The 21,414-nt window shown below is 38.8% G+C and overlaps 1 protein-coding gene across 1 annotated transcript in view; it reads left to right on the forward strand.

Annotated features, from left to right (window-relative positions):
* Positions 1 to 6,167: 6,167 nt before the first annotated feature.
* Positions 6,168 to 21,414, forward strand: part of LOC110980527 (equilibrative nucleoside transporter 2-like) — a 46,831-nt gene continuing 31,584 nt past the window's right edge. Inside the window, exons 1-4 of the mRNA XM_087135863.1 lie at positions 6,168 to 6,316; positions 10,095 to 10,547; positions 14,304 to 14,385; positions 20,881 to 21,014. Coding sequence (XP_086991989.1) covers positions 10,159 to 10,547; positions 14,304 to 14,385; positions 20,881 to 21,014 — 605 coding nt within the window. The 5' untranslated portion in view covers positions 6,168 to 6,316; positions 10,095 to 10,158. The remainder of the gene's footprint in view (positions 6,317 to 10,094; positions 10,548 to 14,303; positions 14,386 to 20,880; positions 21,015 to 21,414) is intronic.

The following is a 21,414-nucleotide window of genomic DNA, read 5'->3' on the forward strand; positions in this document are numbered from 1 at the left end:
TAATTTTCCGCGTGCTGTGTTACCATGCGCTTAGACAAAGCGATTATGAATCGATTGTACAAGCCGTTAGTTCTAGGCTAGATGCTTATGGCCTCAGCGTGCGAATGGCCAGTACTTAGTACCGCTAGATCCAGGTCAAAATGAGGCAGTGAAAATTTCTAACGGTCAGTGGAATCTCAAGGCGTTTGAAAGCGTAGCAAATTCTTTCCTCCCTTTGCACCAATGGAGCCCTGGTTCGAGTCCAGGCTTTAAGTGCATTAAGTTTCCAGTCCATGCTTTTTCTCGCAGGTTTTTTCCGTTTGTAGTCGTTTTCCTAGTTACACATCCCAAAATAATTCAGTCAGATCGCAGGTACATAAAATCATCAAATTCCGGTGAAATGTGGTCAGTAGTCCGCCTTATGTGTTGGAGATAGGCCTTACTACCGAATTATTTTCCAAATCTTAGCTTTTAACTTGGATTTAAAAGATCGACAAAAGTGAGGAGGACACTTTCGCTAGTTTTGAATTGGTTTAACCAGTTAGTTCTGGATTGCTTCACGAATAAAAGTAACCGTGCGAGAAATCCATTTTGCAGCCAGAACCATTTTGGCAAGCTGATTTTCTGAGGAAGAATTTCTTAATTTAGAGAAAGTTATTTATACTATAGAATTCCAAAATTCATAAATAAGAATTCGAATGAACTAAAAAGTGGATCTGCGTAAATTTTGATTCGACTTTTTCAGCTGAACAGTATACGAAAGCCCAATCGTGTCGATGAGGTAGAAATTTTCAGCCTGACACTAATTCGTTTTAATGAATTACTAATTCGAAACAACGAATTACGCACCGATTCACAGAGCCCGTAGATGGCGCTCTTTATGTCTCCACATCAACAGACACATGTCAGCAGCTAGGCGATATGCATGGATCACAGAGATATATATGTGATTACGGGTGACCCACGCAAATAGGCCAGAAATGTGTCTGTCGAACTCATTAATAGAAGTTATACACTTGAAATATTCTATATTAGAAAGTCCTGAGAGCCATGGGATTGGGGGATTGAATTAAGAAATATAGCACTGAACCTCTGGCCCGGACTCAGAGCTTCTAGTTCTGAGCAATTTGGATGCAAATTGGGGTCGAAAGTGGCACTATTTAGCTGTTTTGCAGAGGGACGGATTTTCAAAATGGCTACTTTTCCGGGCAGTGAAATTTCCTTCATTTTAGGCGTGGTCTGCTGTGGGTGAGAACGTTTCAAAAATTCATCGGTCAACTCACTAAAAATTGAAAGAAAAATGAGAAATGACATGACGAACATCATTTTGCTGACCAGCTTGGACACCCGTGAGAGTTGTGACTACTTTAAAAAACGATTTTGAAATGAATGGATTTATCATTTACGAAGGCCTATTAGTGCCATGACTGGTATTGCAGGATCTTTACTTGCCTTATTGGGAAAAGATCCTAAAAAGTAAATGGAATCATCAAATTGTCATTTGTTAAACCCCGGCTTTTGCAGGTCCTGTGCAACCCATTTGATGGGCGACGCACGACGGGCGACGCACGACGAGCGACGGAAAATGGCATGTTTGGGGATGGTAAATGGCAGATTTGGGACACAACAAAAAGCAAAAGGCGACGGCGGACGGCAGATATGGAATTCCATATAAATCCCACCTGCAAAGCTTATACTAGTCCCATAATTAATGCCAATAATGCTAGACTTCCCCTGCCCCTTGAGAAGAAAATGTCCCCTTTCTGAGAATTCAACCAAGTGTTTTTCGGGGAAAAACGTTTTCAGCAAAAATGTTCCGGCCAACTTATTCACAGTCTAATTCTAATTTGCATACTGTAAAAATGTGCTGACTTGTTTTCATCAAATTCTAGAAAGAAATCTGCCAACCGATACAGATATTCATTTGTCCTCTCAATTTCACTCTGAAATCCAGAAATACTAGACAGTGCTGTGGATAACAAACTGTTTATTAAATGTATTGTTAGGGGGCAATTACTACTTGGTTTAAGTTTCAGAAAATAAGACGTGCTGTTTTTTGTGGGTGTGCATGCCATGGTGGATAGACCAATGAGAACAGGTTGTCAAGCAAATCAGCATTATTTATGGGGCTAACAAGTAACGTTACTGTTCAAAAGACTTCTGTGAGCCTACCTGCAACTCAAGTCATGTCTAATTTGGAGTATACAGCAAATTTCATCAGAGGTATACCCGCCTTCAAAATAATGTTGAATCAGTTCTTCTCTTATGAAAAATATTAAGGAATCAAACATTGTAGATAATTTATTATTTACATTCAGTTCTGTGGAATATCGTGCAGGGACAGACAGAAATATTACATATAGACCTAACATCAGGCCGTTAACGAGTAAAGTTACGTCTAGAGTAACTAAGTTATCAAGAAAAACAATCTACCCAAACAAAAATCTATTTTGTTAATTTATTTATGTAACAAAAATGGTATTATTTCATATACACGTCACTTTACCGATGTCAGTCTTTAATAATGAAAGTTTTTTTTTCAAGTGGAGTTCGGCACAACTGCAAAAACGAATACATCATCTAGTTCTACTGCTAAAATGAGAGTCAGGCATGGTGGATCGAACAAACAGGGACATGTACATGTGAAACGACCAAGGGTCAAAGTTAAAAATACCACTGGGCAAGCGTGACAAAAAAAACACGGACGACAGGCGACGGCAGATATATGAATTCCATATTGCTGAGAATGAGAGAAACATACTGAAAGCTGCACTGAAGCAGTTCCTTTCTTACAATGAAGAACTAGTTGAAATATTGGGGGAATATAACTGTAAGAAAATGCCGTCAGAAGCCAATCTTCCCAATATTCCCAAGATTCATTGCTGATTGCATGCAGCCGGTGCTGAAATCACTTCACCTCACAAAACTGAGTTTCGCAGTTTCTATGATAAAATGCAACCATCATCTAAGACGGTAATTCCAATATGTTGCAGTTTCCTCCGCAATGTACAATAAGTGAAAAAAGTGTTGGGACATATCTTAAGAGGTACGTGAGATCACTTAATGAGCATATGCCGAGGAGATTTTTGCGGTATTGAACAGGATCTGATGAACTTTCAATGAATGTTATCAATGTGACATTTACTCAATTGACAGGTTTAAAAAAACAATCAGTCACACCTGTGGAAATGTGTTGGAGATGCCCTCAACCTACAAACGTTTTGTTGATTTGCGACGTGAATTTAACGGATTATTAATTCGTTATTACGCATAACTTATTTGATCTGGGGTACTTCCAGTGAATGTTATCAATGTGACATTTACTCAACTGACAGGTTTGGGAAAAAAGACCAATCAGTCACACATGTGGAAATGTGTTGGAGATGCCCTCAACAAACAAACGTTTTGTTGATTTGCGACGTGAATTTAACGGATTATCAATTCGTTATTACGCATAACTTATTTGATCTGGGGTACTTCCAGTGAATGTTATCAATGTGACATTTACTCAACTGACAGGTTTGGGAAAAAAGACCAATCAGTCACACATGTGGAAATGTGTTGGAGATGCCCTCAACAAACAAATGTTTTGTTGATTTGCGACGTGAATTTAACGAAATCTTACAAAGTGGGGTCTGGGTGATGGACGTTATATAGATTGTCAAAGTATATCATGTAGGACACCGCCAAAGGAAACGAATGCACTCTACTTGTTGCAGTTTTTGTGTTCCGGAATCTTTAATTTAGGGGTTTATTTTGCAAAAATGCATTTATAGATATTGCTAACTAAAAATGGCTGTTGGTCATATACTCTATACTCATCGTAAAATTGCGAAGAGCGGTTAATCATATGATAACTTACTATTCAAACGGTATTTGAGGGAAAGAGAAAAGTATGTAGAAATCTACACATAATATACTCTTTGGTGATCTTCAAAATGTGTCTGGTGTTCAAAGTCTTTCTGAAAAGACACGCATTTTATTTTCACTGAAATGATGTTGAAATTCTCAGTATGATTTGTAAAGGTAGAATGACCAATTTGGCTGTTTTACTCGTAATCATCACTTTGCTTTTCATTTTGTTTTGTGGGAATAATTAAAAATGTAATTGCTTAACCCATAAAAAATTGAAAAGAAATTGAAAGATAAGTGACCAGACAAGAATTTCATTTGTGTTTCAGAAATCTCAGGGATGTTGGCGTGCATGCTATTGGGCCCTGAACGGTGCTGATTTTACACTGTTTTCAATGGGGCTTGAATTAGTGGACTGGACCCATACATGTACCGAGGACGGAACCAAACAAACGCTCCCTTTTCAACCGATGAGGGGGTGCTTCCGCTCAAGGCGGATTGAACAGACCACGTAATTAATTACGCATAGACCGCCAGGTAGCAGACCTGCGTTCAAAACGACACGTACTTCGTGATCTACGAGGCGTCAGATCAAAATCAAAACTATGAGCAAATTCACCCCTCGAAAGTCTGCCTAGAGAAGTAGGCCTACCCCCCTTTATCCGTTGGAAAGAGCATAGAGCAAGCAATAACTTGCTCTATGGCAATAGCAAGAGCCGTGCTGGTGTTGATTGTTCGTTTTGTGATAGCGACGCGTGGGCACATGCCTCTTTCCTTACTTCCTCCATGCCTCCAGTACTTACCGTGACCACCAAACTATGCAAACTGACACGTTTAGCACTAAGTGCCTTCAACAGAACCTCTTTTGTAAAATTTCACATATTGACTAAATTTAGTGAGACCTAGTTACACCACAGATTGCTGGAACGTCAAAAACTTTGTGTTGGAGGTCACCTCTTTTTTTACCTGGCCACATTCAGATTTTTTTGTGTGAATTGATTACCATTTCCTTTATAAACATCTCCGATTAGCATACAAAAGCTCGCTCCGACTTACAGTGCTGTTGATGCCTTATAACGACACATTTTATTTAGGGTGATCGCCTGGCAAGAATATACTTGTTACAAGTTCTTATTTCATTACCAGGCCTTACTTACTTACTTATTTGTCAATTTATATATAGTAATGCTTTAGGTGCTTTTTCTATTGTGAATGTAAATATTTATTGACACGATGACTATACTACCATGGATACTACTATGGAAGCAACCATTACTCCACCCCTCAGTTTTAAATGGTTTCGTCTTTTGACTGAAGTGCAGAATGTGATTAGACAATCACAGGCCGCGCAAACCTTTTCAGTACTTGATATTCGATTATGATATCGATACCACAATTCGGAAAGGACAAGGGCAGATATGGCTGGGATTTTATTAGAAAGAGCAATATACATGTACATGAGAAAACCAAAACAGGATTCACAAAAAAATGAATGAAGGTAACTGGTGGATACTATTAAATAAGTAGGAGAAATACGTAATAAAATCAACACTTGTTGAAAGGAAAAGAAAAAGAAAAAGAATGTTAAAACTCGAGATTGAAATTCCCAATTCCTTTTGTGAAGGGTTTAACTTTTTTTCATTGTAATCCTGTATTCATTGGTTCAGTACTTTTTAACCGGTATAAGAGGGACTTTGAGTTTCGACTTTAAATTTATAAATTTAAAATTGGATACAAAGAAAAGCCATTGCTGAATAAATTTGAGTATCACTGTTTTTTTTAAAGTCTGCTCTAACACCTATTGACAGTTGTTTCCATAACGTATATGAACTAATGTTTGCATTATCGTGTTTCATAGTTTTATCTGTATCTGTCAGCTACTGCACAAATGCCTATTGTGAGGCTATCATGTGCAGGTAAAAGACTTGTTATAAATCTTTGAGGTCTTTAATTATCAGAGCCAAGCTATGCAGAGAGCAAAATTGGCCGGGGAACAAACCGTAGCCGATATGGTAGTAGATGAATAATAATTACGTGGTCACCCCCCCCCCACACACACACACATCCACACCCACACCCACACACCCACACATAATGTGGACTTCTTTTGTGCAGAGGTCCACACTGTGTATGCCATGCCTGCACAATTTTTTTTCGAGGTGTGAAAGAAAAACGCACATTTAGTTAATGTAATCACCCCCCTCCATTCTTATGCCCCTACTTCGTACAGGCACAGAGTTAATGATGGACAGCTAGGGCTGTATCATGCACCCTTTGACTTCGATTACCAATCTTGTGATCGGTTTTTCGATGTGTAAGTAATCGATACTTCCCAAGTACTGTACTAGACTTGGACGCTTTTGAAATAATGCATGCTCGATTACGCGAGCGAGCGCGAGCGTTCGATATGCTGTGCCGGTATCTTGCGCAATTGCATGAGTGCAGCTGTTAGTTGTCAGTTTTGCTTCTGCTGGATCGGAAGACGGTAAGAATTTATCCCAGCTGTCGGACTGTGGTGTATCAACATAGTGTATGTTTCGTAATAGTCAGCCTTTTTCGCTAAAAAGTCGTTTTTCATTCGGTTATGACATAAAATGCCCTAAATCACGTGTTTTATACAATGTTACTGTAAGCCAACGTTAGCAGGTTAGCTTAATTTGAACTGCCTAGCCTAGGCCAGTATTCAGTAATCCGATTCGTGTTGTAATGTGAGGTCAGGGTTACAAAGTGACAATGACTGTATCACACAGTGTGATCAGATGATCAGGCATACCATGGGCCATAGAGCAAGGACAGGGCATACGAAGCGCTAAGCTTAGCTGCTTAGCGTACAAATGTACATGTCGCAAAACGTTTTACTTTTTGTAAGGCTCCTACTGTTAGTGTATGTTGGCATAAAAATAACACTTTTTATCGAAGTTGAATTGTTGGAAAGAATTATAGATGGCACTCGACACAATGTCCACAAACCTATTCATGAGGCTGGACTGGTTATTGTTGAGGAATAGCATTCCAAGGTAGTCCATGGGTAGTCCGAGTGGGGTCCGGACAACTCGACTGTTTGCCAACTCGACTTCGGATAACTCGACAGTCAAGATAAGTTGACCGTTGAGACAACTCGACCCATGACTCGACCGACCGTATGTAAAAGGGAACGATAAGGTCATGTCTTCTTACAAGCGACAGGGCTGAATACTAAAGTACATTGTACATGTAGACTTTGTAGTATACGTGTATAGGGGTGTTAGGGTTAATGAAAGGATGGCATCTTTATTTATTGGCAAATTAAACGTCTGTGTTCATTCTAATTACTGGGTTTACGTAAAAGCGTACCTCTCAAATAATCATGTTAAAATTTAAGGTTTTCTTTACTGCAAGAAGTTGCAAAGTGATAGTTTTTGCACATTTAAAATAGGAGAAACTTCTCTTGTGATTATCTCTTGTGAAAAAACGGTAGTACCTGTGGCAATGCTATCCTTTTTTTGCTCGGGCGAATTTACAACTTTTCTTGAATTTCATCTTATGAACTTGTGATGACAATGTAAGCATGGAACCAGAGGAACATTTGCTGTCGTAAATTACTATGTCCTGAAACTGCATGTGTTCAGTTGCCATGCTGACATATAAGTAATGAGCAAATCAGTTCCATTTCAAGGTCAAATATCCACAGCCTTAATTTGTAACAGAACTCATTTAACTCTAAAAGAGCTGGTTCTCTTATGCTTGAGTAGACGTGTGAGGCCATGAATTTCAAATACATACATGTACATGTATGGTACTGTAATCAGAACAAAACTGTATATGTATGTCAGATTGAGTTGGAACTTCACAGATGTACTCTGTACATGCATGTCTAGTAAATTAAAAAGACTGGGTGTGAAAGTCATTTCGGAGCAGAATCCTTCAACCCCCCCCTTACACATACACCCCGGCCTGTGATGTCCAACAAAGACCAGCTCTTCTGAAGTTTGTGTGATGAGGATTTGGTGTAGCATCATGTCTCAGGGGTCTAGACAATTGTCTTCAAGTCATGAGTACAGTACCCACTTCCTTGCTCAGAGTACAGTACTCTTTTGCCCTTAGTATTGTTTAGTATTGTACTCTTCTTCCTGAGAGGGAGAGTACTGTACTCCCTAAGAGGTGGAGGAACTGAGTACCCATTTTATGCGAGTTAGTCCTTTTGCCTTAGTAAATATAACATTTGTTATTTCTCTTGAAAAACCACAACACAAAAACAGTGCTTGGTGACAACCATGAACTCATGACATCATGGACAAAATCACATAAGTCCGTACCTGCCTTTTTTTTTGGTGGAACTTTCAACAAGGAGTTTGAGCAATTCAACCCCTATCCAGTCATGCAAAAATCTATGAAAATAGTGTGGTCCCCATGGGCTAGAAATCAGTTTCACTGCATCGTGTCTTCAGGGAGTCTGGTGACCACGTTTTGAACACCAAAACTACACATGCTCACAACATGTGCGCAGTAGCCCATTTTGGTCTATAACGTGTTGCTGCAGGTCTCTCCCATCGATTTGGAATTTTCTGAGTCATGCACGTAATGTTAAGAAAAGCTGTATGCAGATAAACATGGACAAATCAAATTTCCAAGTCGGCAAGTGTAAATACACCAATACATACGTTATCTGAACCCCTGATGTCTGTACACTTTTTAATGAGAACTAGAGGATGTGTAACTTTTGAACACTTCAGACAATACTTGCTCTATCTGTTGTCAGCAGACTGATTAAACATTTTGCTTGATGTTTTTGCACCCAAAGCTTTTATTTTGTTTTGAGGCTGTCAGTCATTTGTTTTTCATATATTGAACCATTGCATATATGTAACTGAATTTTTCTTTACAGAGAGAGAGCATGGACATGTACCGGTACATGTCCATTGCATTCAGTTTATAAGTACAGTACATTGCGATTGAAAGTTAATACCAAAATGGGAAAATTTTTCACATTTTTTCTCTTCCAAGGGAATTCCTTTTCATTTCACAAATTGTGAAAAAGTGTGCCAAAAGTGGGAAAAGATTTCACACCTTTTCACACACGTGGGAAAATATTTTCACAGATTTTCCCACAAATGAGAAAAGATTTCACAGATTTTCCCATAAGTGAGTAAAGGTTTTCACACTTTTTCTCAAAAGTGGGAAAAGATTTTCACAGATTTCTCTGGTAGTTGGGAAATAATTTTGCAAGCTTTCTTCATTTAGTAGTATTTGTGCATGTACATGTAGACATCAGGAAGTTTTTGGTTTCTGTGGTTTCAAACATGCGCGTCTCTCAATATGGAAAGTGGAGAAAAATCAGTCTGAGACAAAAGTTCTTCAATTCTCAGAAATATTCAGATTACTTGAGGAAGACAGCATTAAAATTTCAACGCAGTGTGTTTCTTGGTTTTGAGCAAAATACAATGCGACAGGTGAAATCAAAGCTGGGTATGGTGGAGGGTGGAGACAAGCACTGAACAGCTGAATTACGGTAGATTCCTGTTATAGCGCTCTCTTATAAGCGTATAACCCACTTAGATGGATGCTCAACATGTGCACCGCATATGTGCACATGTACGGTACATGTATCCACATGTCGTCATGTATGTGACTCTTCACTGCATAATAGTCGTGCGCATGTGGCAAGTGTAGAGCATTTTCGCTGCACAATGCTTCTCGTTTTCGCAAGTTTCTGCATGATTTTCGGAACCTTTTGCACCCCTTTCGCAAAATTTTCACACTCTTTTTGCACACTGTTTTTGCAAATGTTTCACGCCGCGTTCACAAAAGATTTGCACCGTTTCTGCATGTCATTTGCCCCTTTCGCATCCGATTCGCTGCAAATTCACTGCAAATTTGCAGGGGGGAAAAGTTGTGGTCAAAATGCGAATGTGAATGCGAATTCCTTTTGCTTTTTTTCCTATTCCTTTTTGCAGTGTTAACTTCCAAATGCAATGTACTGTATACATGTACATGTACAGCGTATGTAACCTCTGGATTAGGACTGCTAGTTCTTTCGCAGCAGTTGCTATTTTTTTTCTCTTCTTTTCTTTTGATTTTTTGCCATCAGTTTTGGTTAGGAATGGAACACAAGCGTACATGCTACGTGTTTATCACTGAACTGAACTCAAAGAGATGGCATACATGTACATGTATTAGACATTTAGGCTGCTCTTTTCTGGTGCATCATACGATTGATGTGTACTCCTCTGTAGTTTACTATTGTGTATGATTTTTAATCTTTGTTCCTCACTCTCTTTTTGCAGAGTACAGAAGAAAATTTTAAGGCTTTGAAGAGCACAAACTGAAAGCAAACTTGTTTTTAGCAACATGAAGGAAACAAGTGTTGAACTTGCTGATTCGGGCTACCCACAAATCGTAGTCCATGATGTCGAAGAACCAGGAGATCAAGAAACAGAAATCAAAGAGCCTTTTGTGAACAGCAATGGTAATGTTCCATCTGGATCACCCTGTGGTAGCCCATACACAACACCTCAAGGAACCCCATTGACAGCACGGAAAGCCAATGGAAGTAATGGGCATCTCTATGTTCCTGGTGGATCACCAAGCAAAGGTGTAGGTTATGCACCTTTGGGGACTTCTCAAGCTCACAAATGGGGGGGATCAATATCTTCCATACGACTGTCTGCTTCAAGAGAAGACATTGCTGATATGCGTGCAGAGCAGAAAATCCAGGGGAGAAGGGCACCAAGGGATAGGTATGTCTTATCTTTCCACGGTTAAAATAAAGTTTTACATGCAGCGGTACTCTTGGATAGGGCTGTGCTGAATAACCGAATATTCAATAGATTGTCGGATATTTGAATAGTTTTTTTTCGAATTTGATTATTCGAATGCAAAATTCATTAAAAGGAAGGGAAAATACCGGTATAATTGAACATAATTACAGTCCATTCATAGACACAGTGAGATCCATCTTACCCATGTCCCAAAGAAATAAACATATAGGCCTACAATGTACATATCGGGGTTTGTATAGTGCATCACTCATTGCACAGCTTCCAAGTTTCTGTTCTAAGATTAACAAGTATTTTGACCCCAGAAAAATTGTTTTAAAGTAGTTGTGCAAATGTAGAAACCCAACCAATTTATCTTTCAGTGTGATGTTCAGTTAACAACTACATGTACCTGTACAAATGTAGAGCCAATGATTTTCTGTGATCGCGGAAAACGGACGGAATTCGCTGAATCAACACTTTGAAACAGAATCCACTGCTTGAAACGGAACTTACAAAATTTCTAACAAAGAATTTTTCTGCAGAGCACTACAAATAAATGCCTACCAAACCCTTTTAAAATGCTTGCTTTTAATGAAAGAATAATGCTGGAAAAATGCTAACTTGCACCACTCCACCACATGATTGGGTCGTCCGTGCCAGTATCGATACTTGCTAGTGCTTTGGCATGTGTGAGCTCCATGTGTGTAGCGGCAGCTAGCACAGTGCAGCGACGTGGTATATGGCACACACTTTGGCTGTACACACGTGCACTGTACTAGCATTGAAATCAAGGCGCAAACAAGTTCATACTCACACATATGCTTATTGCACACGTCAGGAATTCAGTTTGTGAATCCGCATAGACTCCTTGAGACAAGGCTAGTACCGCATGGCGAAATGATGAAACCACGGCAGCAACACAGAAGACTAATTCCATATTTCTTGAATTAAATGAAACCTTGTAAGCTTGGTGTACCATAGCTGATTGGGCCCTAGGAAGTGTTCGATCTAGAGTGAGGTTTTCAGTCACAAACATACATTTTAAGGCTCAGATTTAATGTTAACTTTCTGAATTATGTCATGTAACTACTACCAAATAAAATGGCAGGTTGATGTCCAACGACTGTTACATGCAAGACCTATTCTGTGAATTCACTGTTCATGTACTTCTATGTAATCTGAATTATACATGAGGAGTGGAACATGAATTGTCCGTTGATTAATTGTATCAAGTATTTGATGTTCGCGCCCTGTGGGAAATATCAAGGGACAGGGAATGCCATATTTGTTGTGTCGTTTTTTTATTTTCACTGCAGAAATTATTAAAAAGTTGGAAACATTGCATAGTATTTCCAAACAATATCTGTTTCTTTCTATTTTGGGGGGGGAATGGTTGGGCAAATGGTTTCCATGCATAGTTTAATACTGCTCTGCAATTTCATGCTTATGGCTTAGGTATGAAATGGAATTAGAATTTCCAAAGCGGAATTTGGGATTGGTGAAATGGAAAATACCCATTTTTTAAACGGAATATTGTTGGGTTTATTTTCAAATGCACATACTGTAAGTTTGAAAAGTCACTTAGTTCTGCTACAGTACATGTAAGTGCTACCGGGTAGGCCCTCCGAATCCAGAAACACATCCATGTCTTTGGAGTCCTGCTCTCATTTATATACATGCACGGTAATTTGTGCAAAGAATTTTATATGACAAACCTCTTCTAAGGATCTCAGGTGAGAATGGCCAGAGATTTTTTACATTGATATTGTTTTGTACATGTACATGTAAGTGCTCTGTAACCTACCGGTTACTAGTACGGTATGATTGCTTTATGGAATTAAAATGCTAACTGTACATGTACATTGTACATGTACACTGTATGTTGCAGTTTTACATAGAGGTTGAGGACTGTGGAGACAGAATGTCTTTTGAAAGATAGTCAAAAGTACATGTACATGAAACCTGTTGAGAACAATATAGTTTCATACGGTATGTATGGAGAATACCTCTGCATGTACATGGTGCCTCTGACACAGGTGCAAATACATTGTATGATTGGCTTTTGTACAAGTAAGGTACATATACATGTACATGTAAATACTGGTAGTTCATGCACTTTGGAAGAGTACCAGTACATGTAAATGTACGTGTAGTGTGTACGTGATGATATACATGTATATGTATGTATATCACCTCTATAAACAGGATGTGTGCATCATATTGTAACACTCTTACATGCATGTACATGTTCGGTACCTACATGTACATGTACTACTTTAGTACTACACCAGCACCCGTGTATCCACCCTTTTATCGTCGATGGTGTAAGTTATCTGTTCATGTACATTGCGTAAAATTCCCTGGATGATTTTATCACCACTGCATTGTTCTCCTGATCTTCTTCAAAGAAATTTCCACATTGGTCATTGTTCTTGTTATTACATTGTACATGTATTTCAAACCTCCAGGACATTACAAGCCCTCAATCTCCAGATTCACCTCCTATGGCATATTTTGTGAAATTTAATGTGCCTATAAAAATGGGAAAACTTTAAAATTTGAAAGTACCGTGTACTGGTACATGTAGGTCAGTGGTGAAAAATCAAACAATTATGAAAAGTAAATAAGCTTTCAGTTTTCATTGAATAAGGCATGTAACTTCACCTTTATTGAACGTGTGTTGTACGCCTACATGCAAGTAAGAAATTCCAATAGCAAACCATTTCTCTTATTGGCAGGTGATTTAATACCAAAGAAAAGATCTTTTGTTTTCCACATACCGTACATGTACTGGTACTTGATGTACATGTACATACTAGTACCAGAACAATGTTGTACATTGTACCAGTACAGTAACTGCTGTCAGCCGGTTTACTCTGCTGGCTGCCAAGGAAAAGCTTAATATGGATTACATGCAGGGTCAAGAAGGGAAGTACATGTACATGTACCGGTTCCATGTGTATGCATGTGTAGGGTTTAGAAGGGTACTACGGGTACCATGTGTATGCATTTGCAGGGTTGAGAAGGATACTACGGGTACCATGTGTATGCATGTGTAAGGTCGAGAAGGGTACTAGGGGTACCATGTGTATGCATTTGTAGGGTTTAGAAGGGTACTACGGGTACCATGTGTATGCATTTGTAGGGTCAAGAAGGATACTACGGGTACCATGTGTATGCATGTGTAGGGTCAAGAAGGGTACTACGGGTACCATGTGTACGCATGTGTAGGGTCAAGAAGGGTACTAGGGGTACCATGTGTATGCATTTGTAGGGTTTAGAAGGGTACTACGGGTACCATGTGTATGCATTTGTAGGGTCAAGAAGGGTACTACGGGTACCATGTGTATGCATGTGTAGGGTCAAGAAGGGTACTACGGGTACCATGTGTATGCATGTGTAGGGTCAAGAAGGGTACTACGGGTACCATGTGTATGCATTTGTAGTGTTTAGAAGGGTACTTCGGGTACCATGTGTGTGTGCATATGTAGGGTCAAGAAGGGTACTACGGGTACCATGTGTATGCATGTGTAGGGTCAAGAAGGGTACTAAGGGTACCATGTGTATGCATTTGTAGGGTTTAGAAGGGTACTACAGGCACCATGTGTATGCATGTGTAGGGTTTAGAAGGGTACATGTACTACGGGTACCATGTGTATGCATGTGTAGGGTCAAGAAGGATACTACGGTTACCATGTGTATGAATGTGAACCATTGTCTGATTCTTTTGTACAGATTCAGGTTTATCTTCATGTTAATGGCCATCCATGGTATCGCCACTCTGCTGCCCTGGAACATGTTCATCACCGCTGACGCAGTGAGTATACATGCAGTATTTGACAAGCTTCTCCTTAGAAACCAGCTGACATGTAAGCTAACTGCTGAAGACTAGAGAGAAGCCATTAATGCTGTGGCATCACAATCATACGTGAACGTATTTAAACTTGGAAGTACCAGTATGCATACATTTTGCCATGTTACAACACCCTGTCACAGTTGAAGAGGTTGTTCATGTTTGTGTACCAAATGCATCAGTCCATTATTTTAAGAAACTTTAGGAGAGCTATAAATCGCTCTCCTCAAGTCTCTCAGGAGAGCAAATTGCTTTCCTTAAAATAATCAATAAAGTACTACCGGTAAACAAGGTCACACGATTGTTGAAACCCTGGGGTTGTATTGTTTTCACTTTTTCTGACAGTTTACATGTATAATGTTCTTGGGGCAGTTTCAAAACTAATTTAGTTTTAGTTCATTGAGAAACACAGGTTTATGAAACAAACATGTAAATCATCTCAGTGCTTGTTTTCTATATGAACCTGAATTTTTATGCTTGAGAATTAAAAATACACTATTTACGGTAACTAACATTACAGTGTATATGTACAAGTACATGTAAGTTTCAACTTGCAGTACAAATCAACACAGTTGTACCGTTACATACATGTTTATGTACAGTACCGGTATATACTGTTCCTTCAATTTAAATAAAACTGGAAGGGAACCTTTTCATCCTGATTTGAGCATTTCTTTCACTTGAAATGTTAACAGTGACCATAATTTTGGAACAAAGCCTAAAGAGGATTTGAAAGTTTAAACTGCACTTCAACTTTGTTTAATTGATGCCTGTAACAAACCCACCTCAATCAATATTGGAAACGTCAAGGCTACACACATGTGCGAACGTGACAGTATTTATGTGTGATTATGGTCCGCCACACTGGGGGATTTCCTGTGTGAATTCAATGGGCACATGTTGTATGTATGCACGGAGAAACGTTTTTATAACAACCAAAAGCTTGTGGCAAACCCATAGTCATACCGGTATGGGCACACTGCTTTCTGCTTAAGCGCCCCGTAACGAGGATCGGTACTGATTGGCTTTCTTGTCACTGAAAACTTTTACTGATCAACATGTAACAGATGGTACCACGTGCATGTGCCGCAAAACTGTGCGTGACATACATGCACATGCAAGCATAATTATGTACAGTGTGCATGCTCGGAAGCAGGCCGCACTCGCAACGATATATTCGTACAATAATTATAGGCCTTCGTATGAAAGTCGCAGCAGGATAAATGTGGAATTGTAAGTTACAAACGAATCACAAAGTCCTTTTTTGGAGATGGTATCCACTGTTTTTTTTATTGTTCATTATTTTTAAAGTGCCCTCAGATTTTTTGAAGAGAGCAAATTTTTATGCTCCTTTAGGAGTGTTTAGGAGTGCAGTAGGAGCACCTGTGTGATCGCACTCCTTAAAAATGATGGACTGCTGCATGAGAACCACAATGTTGACTTAGAGTTCTTTCCTTATTACCCTGCCGGCACCCATCCACACTACATGTACACTGGTCGAGAGCCCATCACCTGTAGGTGAAAGCATTCTACCTCCATGGTCAAAGCACTGGTTAGCTGTGTGCCTCTTCCTCACAAACCAATCTTCATATTTGCAATCAGCGAGGGGGACATCAGGGCAGGCATTTCAGGAAGGCAGTAGAAGAATTGCATTGATACCCATTACAAATTTCCCATACCAATTGAGGTTTCTATATCTGATTACTACAAGGTCTCTTTGCAAAGGAGAAATTGCCTTTCCCCTACAAGAACAAAGTTGCTGCCCTGAAACATACCCGTACTGTAATGTACCGTACCATAACATGGCTGCTGGAGGGCAGTCTGGGAAAAAAATGGGGTGAAGCTGGTGAACAAAATTGTCAGAAATTAGTAATTTTCAAGTTTGTTTTGCCTTAGTGACTCAATGTATTGGAACAATATATGCTTTGGCCAGTCTTAAATGATAAAGATTTGCTTAAGGGAAGGAATGTTGCCAATGTCAGCATCCATTCTCCTGATCCAGTACATACCAACACCCTGTACATGTGTTTATTCCTATGTAAGGGCCCCCTCCCAACAAAATACATGTACTTGTGCTCCTGATTTCCAGACTGACCGTTATTTTGTGGCAAGACCCTAAAATTCTTATCAGCAAGTTAGAAATACAAATTCTTAAAATAAATCCTGTTTTTTTCTGTCTTCACAAAACACTTCTTAACTACCTTTTTTAAGTTAAAATGCTTGTTTTTATATGTTTTCCTTTTTTTATATACTTCCATGTATATGTTAATGTGCAACTTTCAAAAAGAACCTTCCATTATATTCACTAGTTCCCTTCGTGTTTCGCTGTGGCAGTGGTAAAAACACATATGCGAAACTCAATGCATTACAGCAATACTGCGCTGGTTCCAGCCGCGCCATGGCAACCAGTCTATACGGATCTGGTATCCTGGTCCAAACAACGCCATTACACTACATCTTCTGTACACGCATTCAACCCCACAGCTGCAGGTCGAAAAAAACACTGATGTTGCAGGAAGGTTTCTGCAAGTTAATTCACAGAATTCAGTCTCTTGACTATGTACATGTATGTATTTTCTGTGTTCAGAAGTTTAATTTGAGATTGTTTTTTGCTTGTGCTTGAAACGATCGTGTGTCCATAAAATTTTCTGCCCGCAGCACGAGGTTTTATCGCCCATCTGTCTGAGTTCATCACGCATGCTTACCACACGATACATAGACATTGTTGGCCAGTTTCCCGTCATGATGACTTGACTGGTGTTGTGCATAGTGGTGTGAATTGTCCATAATTCTTATAAACTGTCGACTGTGGCAATTTTTGGAAGCTTTTGTCACCATTCATGCCATTCAATCAGTGCAAAAAAATCGACCCCCCATTTCCAACTTACATGTACCAACCCTATTTTTGAGAGGCATTTAATCGGAGCAGAACTGGGTTTTTTTTTGTTTTCTTGGCCTAAGCATAGGCTAATTGTTTTTGAATTGCAGTAGTCAGTTGCCTCTAAATATTTTTGTGAGTCTCTCCAAATCACCATGAATAAATATCATAAATTTCTGACATTACCATAAGGACATCAAAATGCAAGTGATCCATGAACAAGTGAAGCAACAAAATGTTATTTGAAATGCAAATGATACCGGTACCTGTCTGTAGAGTGATTCAAATACATGTACATGTACATTGCACTGATTGATTAAAATGCAGAAAACTGGGCTGGTACCAGTGTGACAATGTGTGACATGGTAATCAAAATTTCAAAATTGTCTTAGAAACAAATTCAAAACTTGTTGATATGTAATTGATAATACATACATGCAATAAATGGAAATGATTTTTGCTTTGAATACAGTAACTACATGTACATGTACAGTGCTTGACATGTACAGACTCAGTTTGTGCAGTGGTGCAGCAAATTATTTGATGTGTAACAGAAAAACCAAATATGATGGTTATATGCATGTCATTTTGGTGAGTAAAGGTTTCTTTTCAACTGTTGCCAATTTGGTTTTGTGTACGTACCATATACTCTCATCACTAGTTGTTTTTTTCTTGATAAGGTTTCAGGCAGCATAAAAATGGGCCAACATTTTCCCCCAAAATTCACTTTTTGGCTATTTTTAAAATTGTTTGGAAAGTTTTGTTTAGTTTAACACAGAGTTGCTTAAATAGCAAATATACATGTATGGCACAGCTTATAGCCATTATGCCATTTAGCTTGTGCACCTTTACGAGAAACACTAAGTGTTTTGAAGTTTTTAGTTTAAAGAGCTTTATGACTCATTTCACTTGTAACAGAGAAACCGGTTTCTCTGTTACACGTGGGAAAACTGTCGCCATACAAACATTAATTTACACTGGGAACTGCATTAGATTTTGTTGTAACAATGGTAACATTTCATGTCTGCAGTCAATGAATAGTGATCTCAGATTAATTAGGGATACAAATATACTCTAAAACCTCTCCATATTTCCGATGAATGGGAATTAATGCGAAGCAATTTTGAGGTCATAAAGCATTACAACTCTCACCAAACATTGCACATATTGCAGTGGGTTCAACATTTGTGAATAAAAAACGAATCCTTTTATAATGAAAATGTAGAAAAACTAAGGATTGGGGCATAAAAAAGAATTCTTGTTAAAGGAGAATCTTGTATTTAAAGTGCTGTTATTAATGAGGTTGGACTGTCATGACTGAACGGGTAGGCTTATAAAAACTTGTCATGCACCCACTGGCCTACTTGGAAGTTAAAAACATAACTTAATGAAGAAAATTTCAAAGAATTCAGAGTTGCAGAGATATATGTACTTAGATACCAGGTCACATTTGTATTCACAAAATAGCACCAGCATGCCGAGTCGGCACGACCCACGCGCACCGGTTACTGTTTCCAGAGAGGCGTAATATGCATTGCACTATTTCCATGCAGTCACTGTCACCGAACATTCGGCCGCTCACAAGACAGTCGCCGGCGCATGATATCCGATATCATAATTTACCTCTCTGTTGATAGGATAGTTAGAAAATAAACAATATATTTGTTTTGCCAGTGGTACATGTATGAAATGTCATACTGTATGAAACAGGTCATCAAAAATGTCACACTAAATACCAAAAAAACAGTGAAAACGATGAGGTTTTTCCCTTGTAATTATTGTGTAAATCTACATTTTCTTAATGTAAATGAATTTAATGTAATCAACACATATTAATTGACAAATACATATGAAAATTAAATGGGAAAGTGAAACTGGTCTTGTATAATTGTGATGTCCCTGAAATACACATTAGCCCCCATATTAAAATAAAGACCCGCATATACCGGTGCATGTACATGTACATGTACGTGTACAGTACATCGTCCAAGCTTACATGTTACCAGGTAACAGTATGAAGGTGGACAGTGCAGGGACCACTGTGAATGACCAGTGATAACATTACTGTCATACCATGGTCTAAAATTGCTCTAAAATTGCTCTAAAATTTATGGTATGTGTACATAAACTTGTCCATTAATTAAATGAAGTAAATTGAATGCAGTACTGATGAGTGCTTCCAAAATTCAGAGGTACATGTATGTGAACCACTGTTGGAAGAACCCTTGAAAGCTGCAGGTGGGTAGTGACCTTTGATTCACCTGTTGCTTTGGATTGTATTAAGACCAGCCTCTCAGAAATAGGTTCAAGTTCACCAGGTTGAACAAGGTAATAACTTCAGAGTGAGTTCACTATGGTTATGGTCACTAAGCAACTTCCAGTTTCCTAGTACTACCAGAGAGGGGTGCAAGTCCAGTTTCTGCAGGGTTGTGGCTCACATGGTGCATGGACATTTACTCGTACATGTAGTGCAGGTTACATGTACATTGTACATGTATGTTGGTACTGGGTACATGTATGACACTTTGAATACAATGTTGCATATGGGCACTATCTAAGGTACATGTACATTATACATTGTGGGAAGAAAAGGAAAGATTGTATTTTAGCATCTGGCAGAACATGTGTTGAAATAAAATGTTTCTGAAGGAGTAAGGATTTACATGTACTTTTTTGTATTGTGTCAGGTTTGTTCCACACTTGTGTGCATTTGCATATGGGTTATTCCATGAGGTCACACCAATTTGTGACCGTGTCAGTTGTTACATGTACATGGGTTCCATAAAAAATGAACAGCTACATGTATTTCCCTGCATGTGGATTCCAATACATCTTTCAAGGCTGAATACAGAGGTGTGTGTCATTTTTACAGAGTAAAGGGCCTACTCTACAGGTCATGACAGGTGGTAAAAGTTTAGGTTGTAACAAGGACGCTTTCACAAATTGTGCCCCAACCTCATGGAATGTACCAGTACAGGTACAATGTGTATGTACTGTATTCTTCCCCCTTCATGGACACTCCTTGGTGCAGGTAACCTGAACTTCAACAGATCCCTTATCATTTTGTAAGCTTCTATACTGATACTGTACATGTACTTGTCTTGGCCAAACAGATCACAAAAATTAACATTTACCGGTACTTTGATTCTCATTGAGTTGCATGCATTTCAATTGATTTATTACTTGTCATAATGAATTCTTTCCTTTTGTACCTCTGTAGTGAATACTGTATTTTCATTGGCCTAGAACTAAATGTATCAGGTAGCAGGGTGACATAACCACATCATACTGGTACTTGCCATTAGACATCACATCAGTCAGGGTTGTATTGTTGACGCATTGCATACACACGCACACCTGCATGACCCTGATGTACAGGAAATGGAGGGACGACTAGGGACTGCAAACCACTGATCTTTAAAGCTTCTTTTGTCGCTTATAATTTCCTTTAGAAAAATATCAAGACAGAGATAAGAGAAAGCAGTTGTTGACTGTTGTGGTATGAGATAAGACATTTCAAAAACCTGACGGATGCATAATGCCTAAGGTGAATAATGCATCTTTCCAAATTTGTTTTTCAGTATTTTACAGACTACAAGTTTGGCAATGTCAGTGACAATGCTGAGTACAAGGACAAGTTTGTGAGCTACATTGGCATAGCAGGATTCATTCCCAATGTTTTCTTCCTGGCAGTCAGTTTGTTTGTACCTCCCAAGTAAGTAAAAGCCTACTCATACATGTACATGTCCAGAGTAAAAGTGTCATCAATGCACTGATTTATTACAGGAGTGTTAGACATAATGAAAAGGTTAAGGTACCCCTCTCTTTGTCATAAGGTCATAGTACATGTTGGGTCTTGTTAAATAGGGGGCCAAATGTGTGACATGGCGGTCATAATTTCAAAATTGTCTAATCAAATTCAAAACTTGTTGATACGTAATTGATAATACATACATGCAATAAATGGAAATGATTTTTGCTTTGAATAACTACTTGACGTGTACAGACTCAATTTGTGCAGTGGTGCAGCAAATTATTTGACATATAACAGAGAAACCAAATATGATGGTTCTATGCATGTCATTTTTGGTTAGTAAAGGTTTCTTTTCAACTGT

The sequence above is a fragment of the Acanthaster planci genome, linkage group LG01 (genome assembly GCF_054643075.1).
Source record: "Acanthaster planci isolate LZ-2023a linkage group LG01, COTS_SCS, whole genome shotgun sequence".
Taxonomy (NCBI): Eukaryota; Metazoa; Echinodermata; class Asteroidea; order Valvatida; family Acanthasteridae; genus Acanthaster; species Acanthaster planci.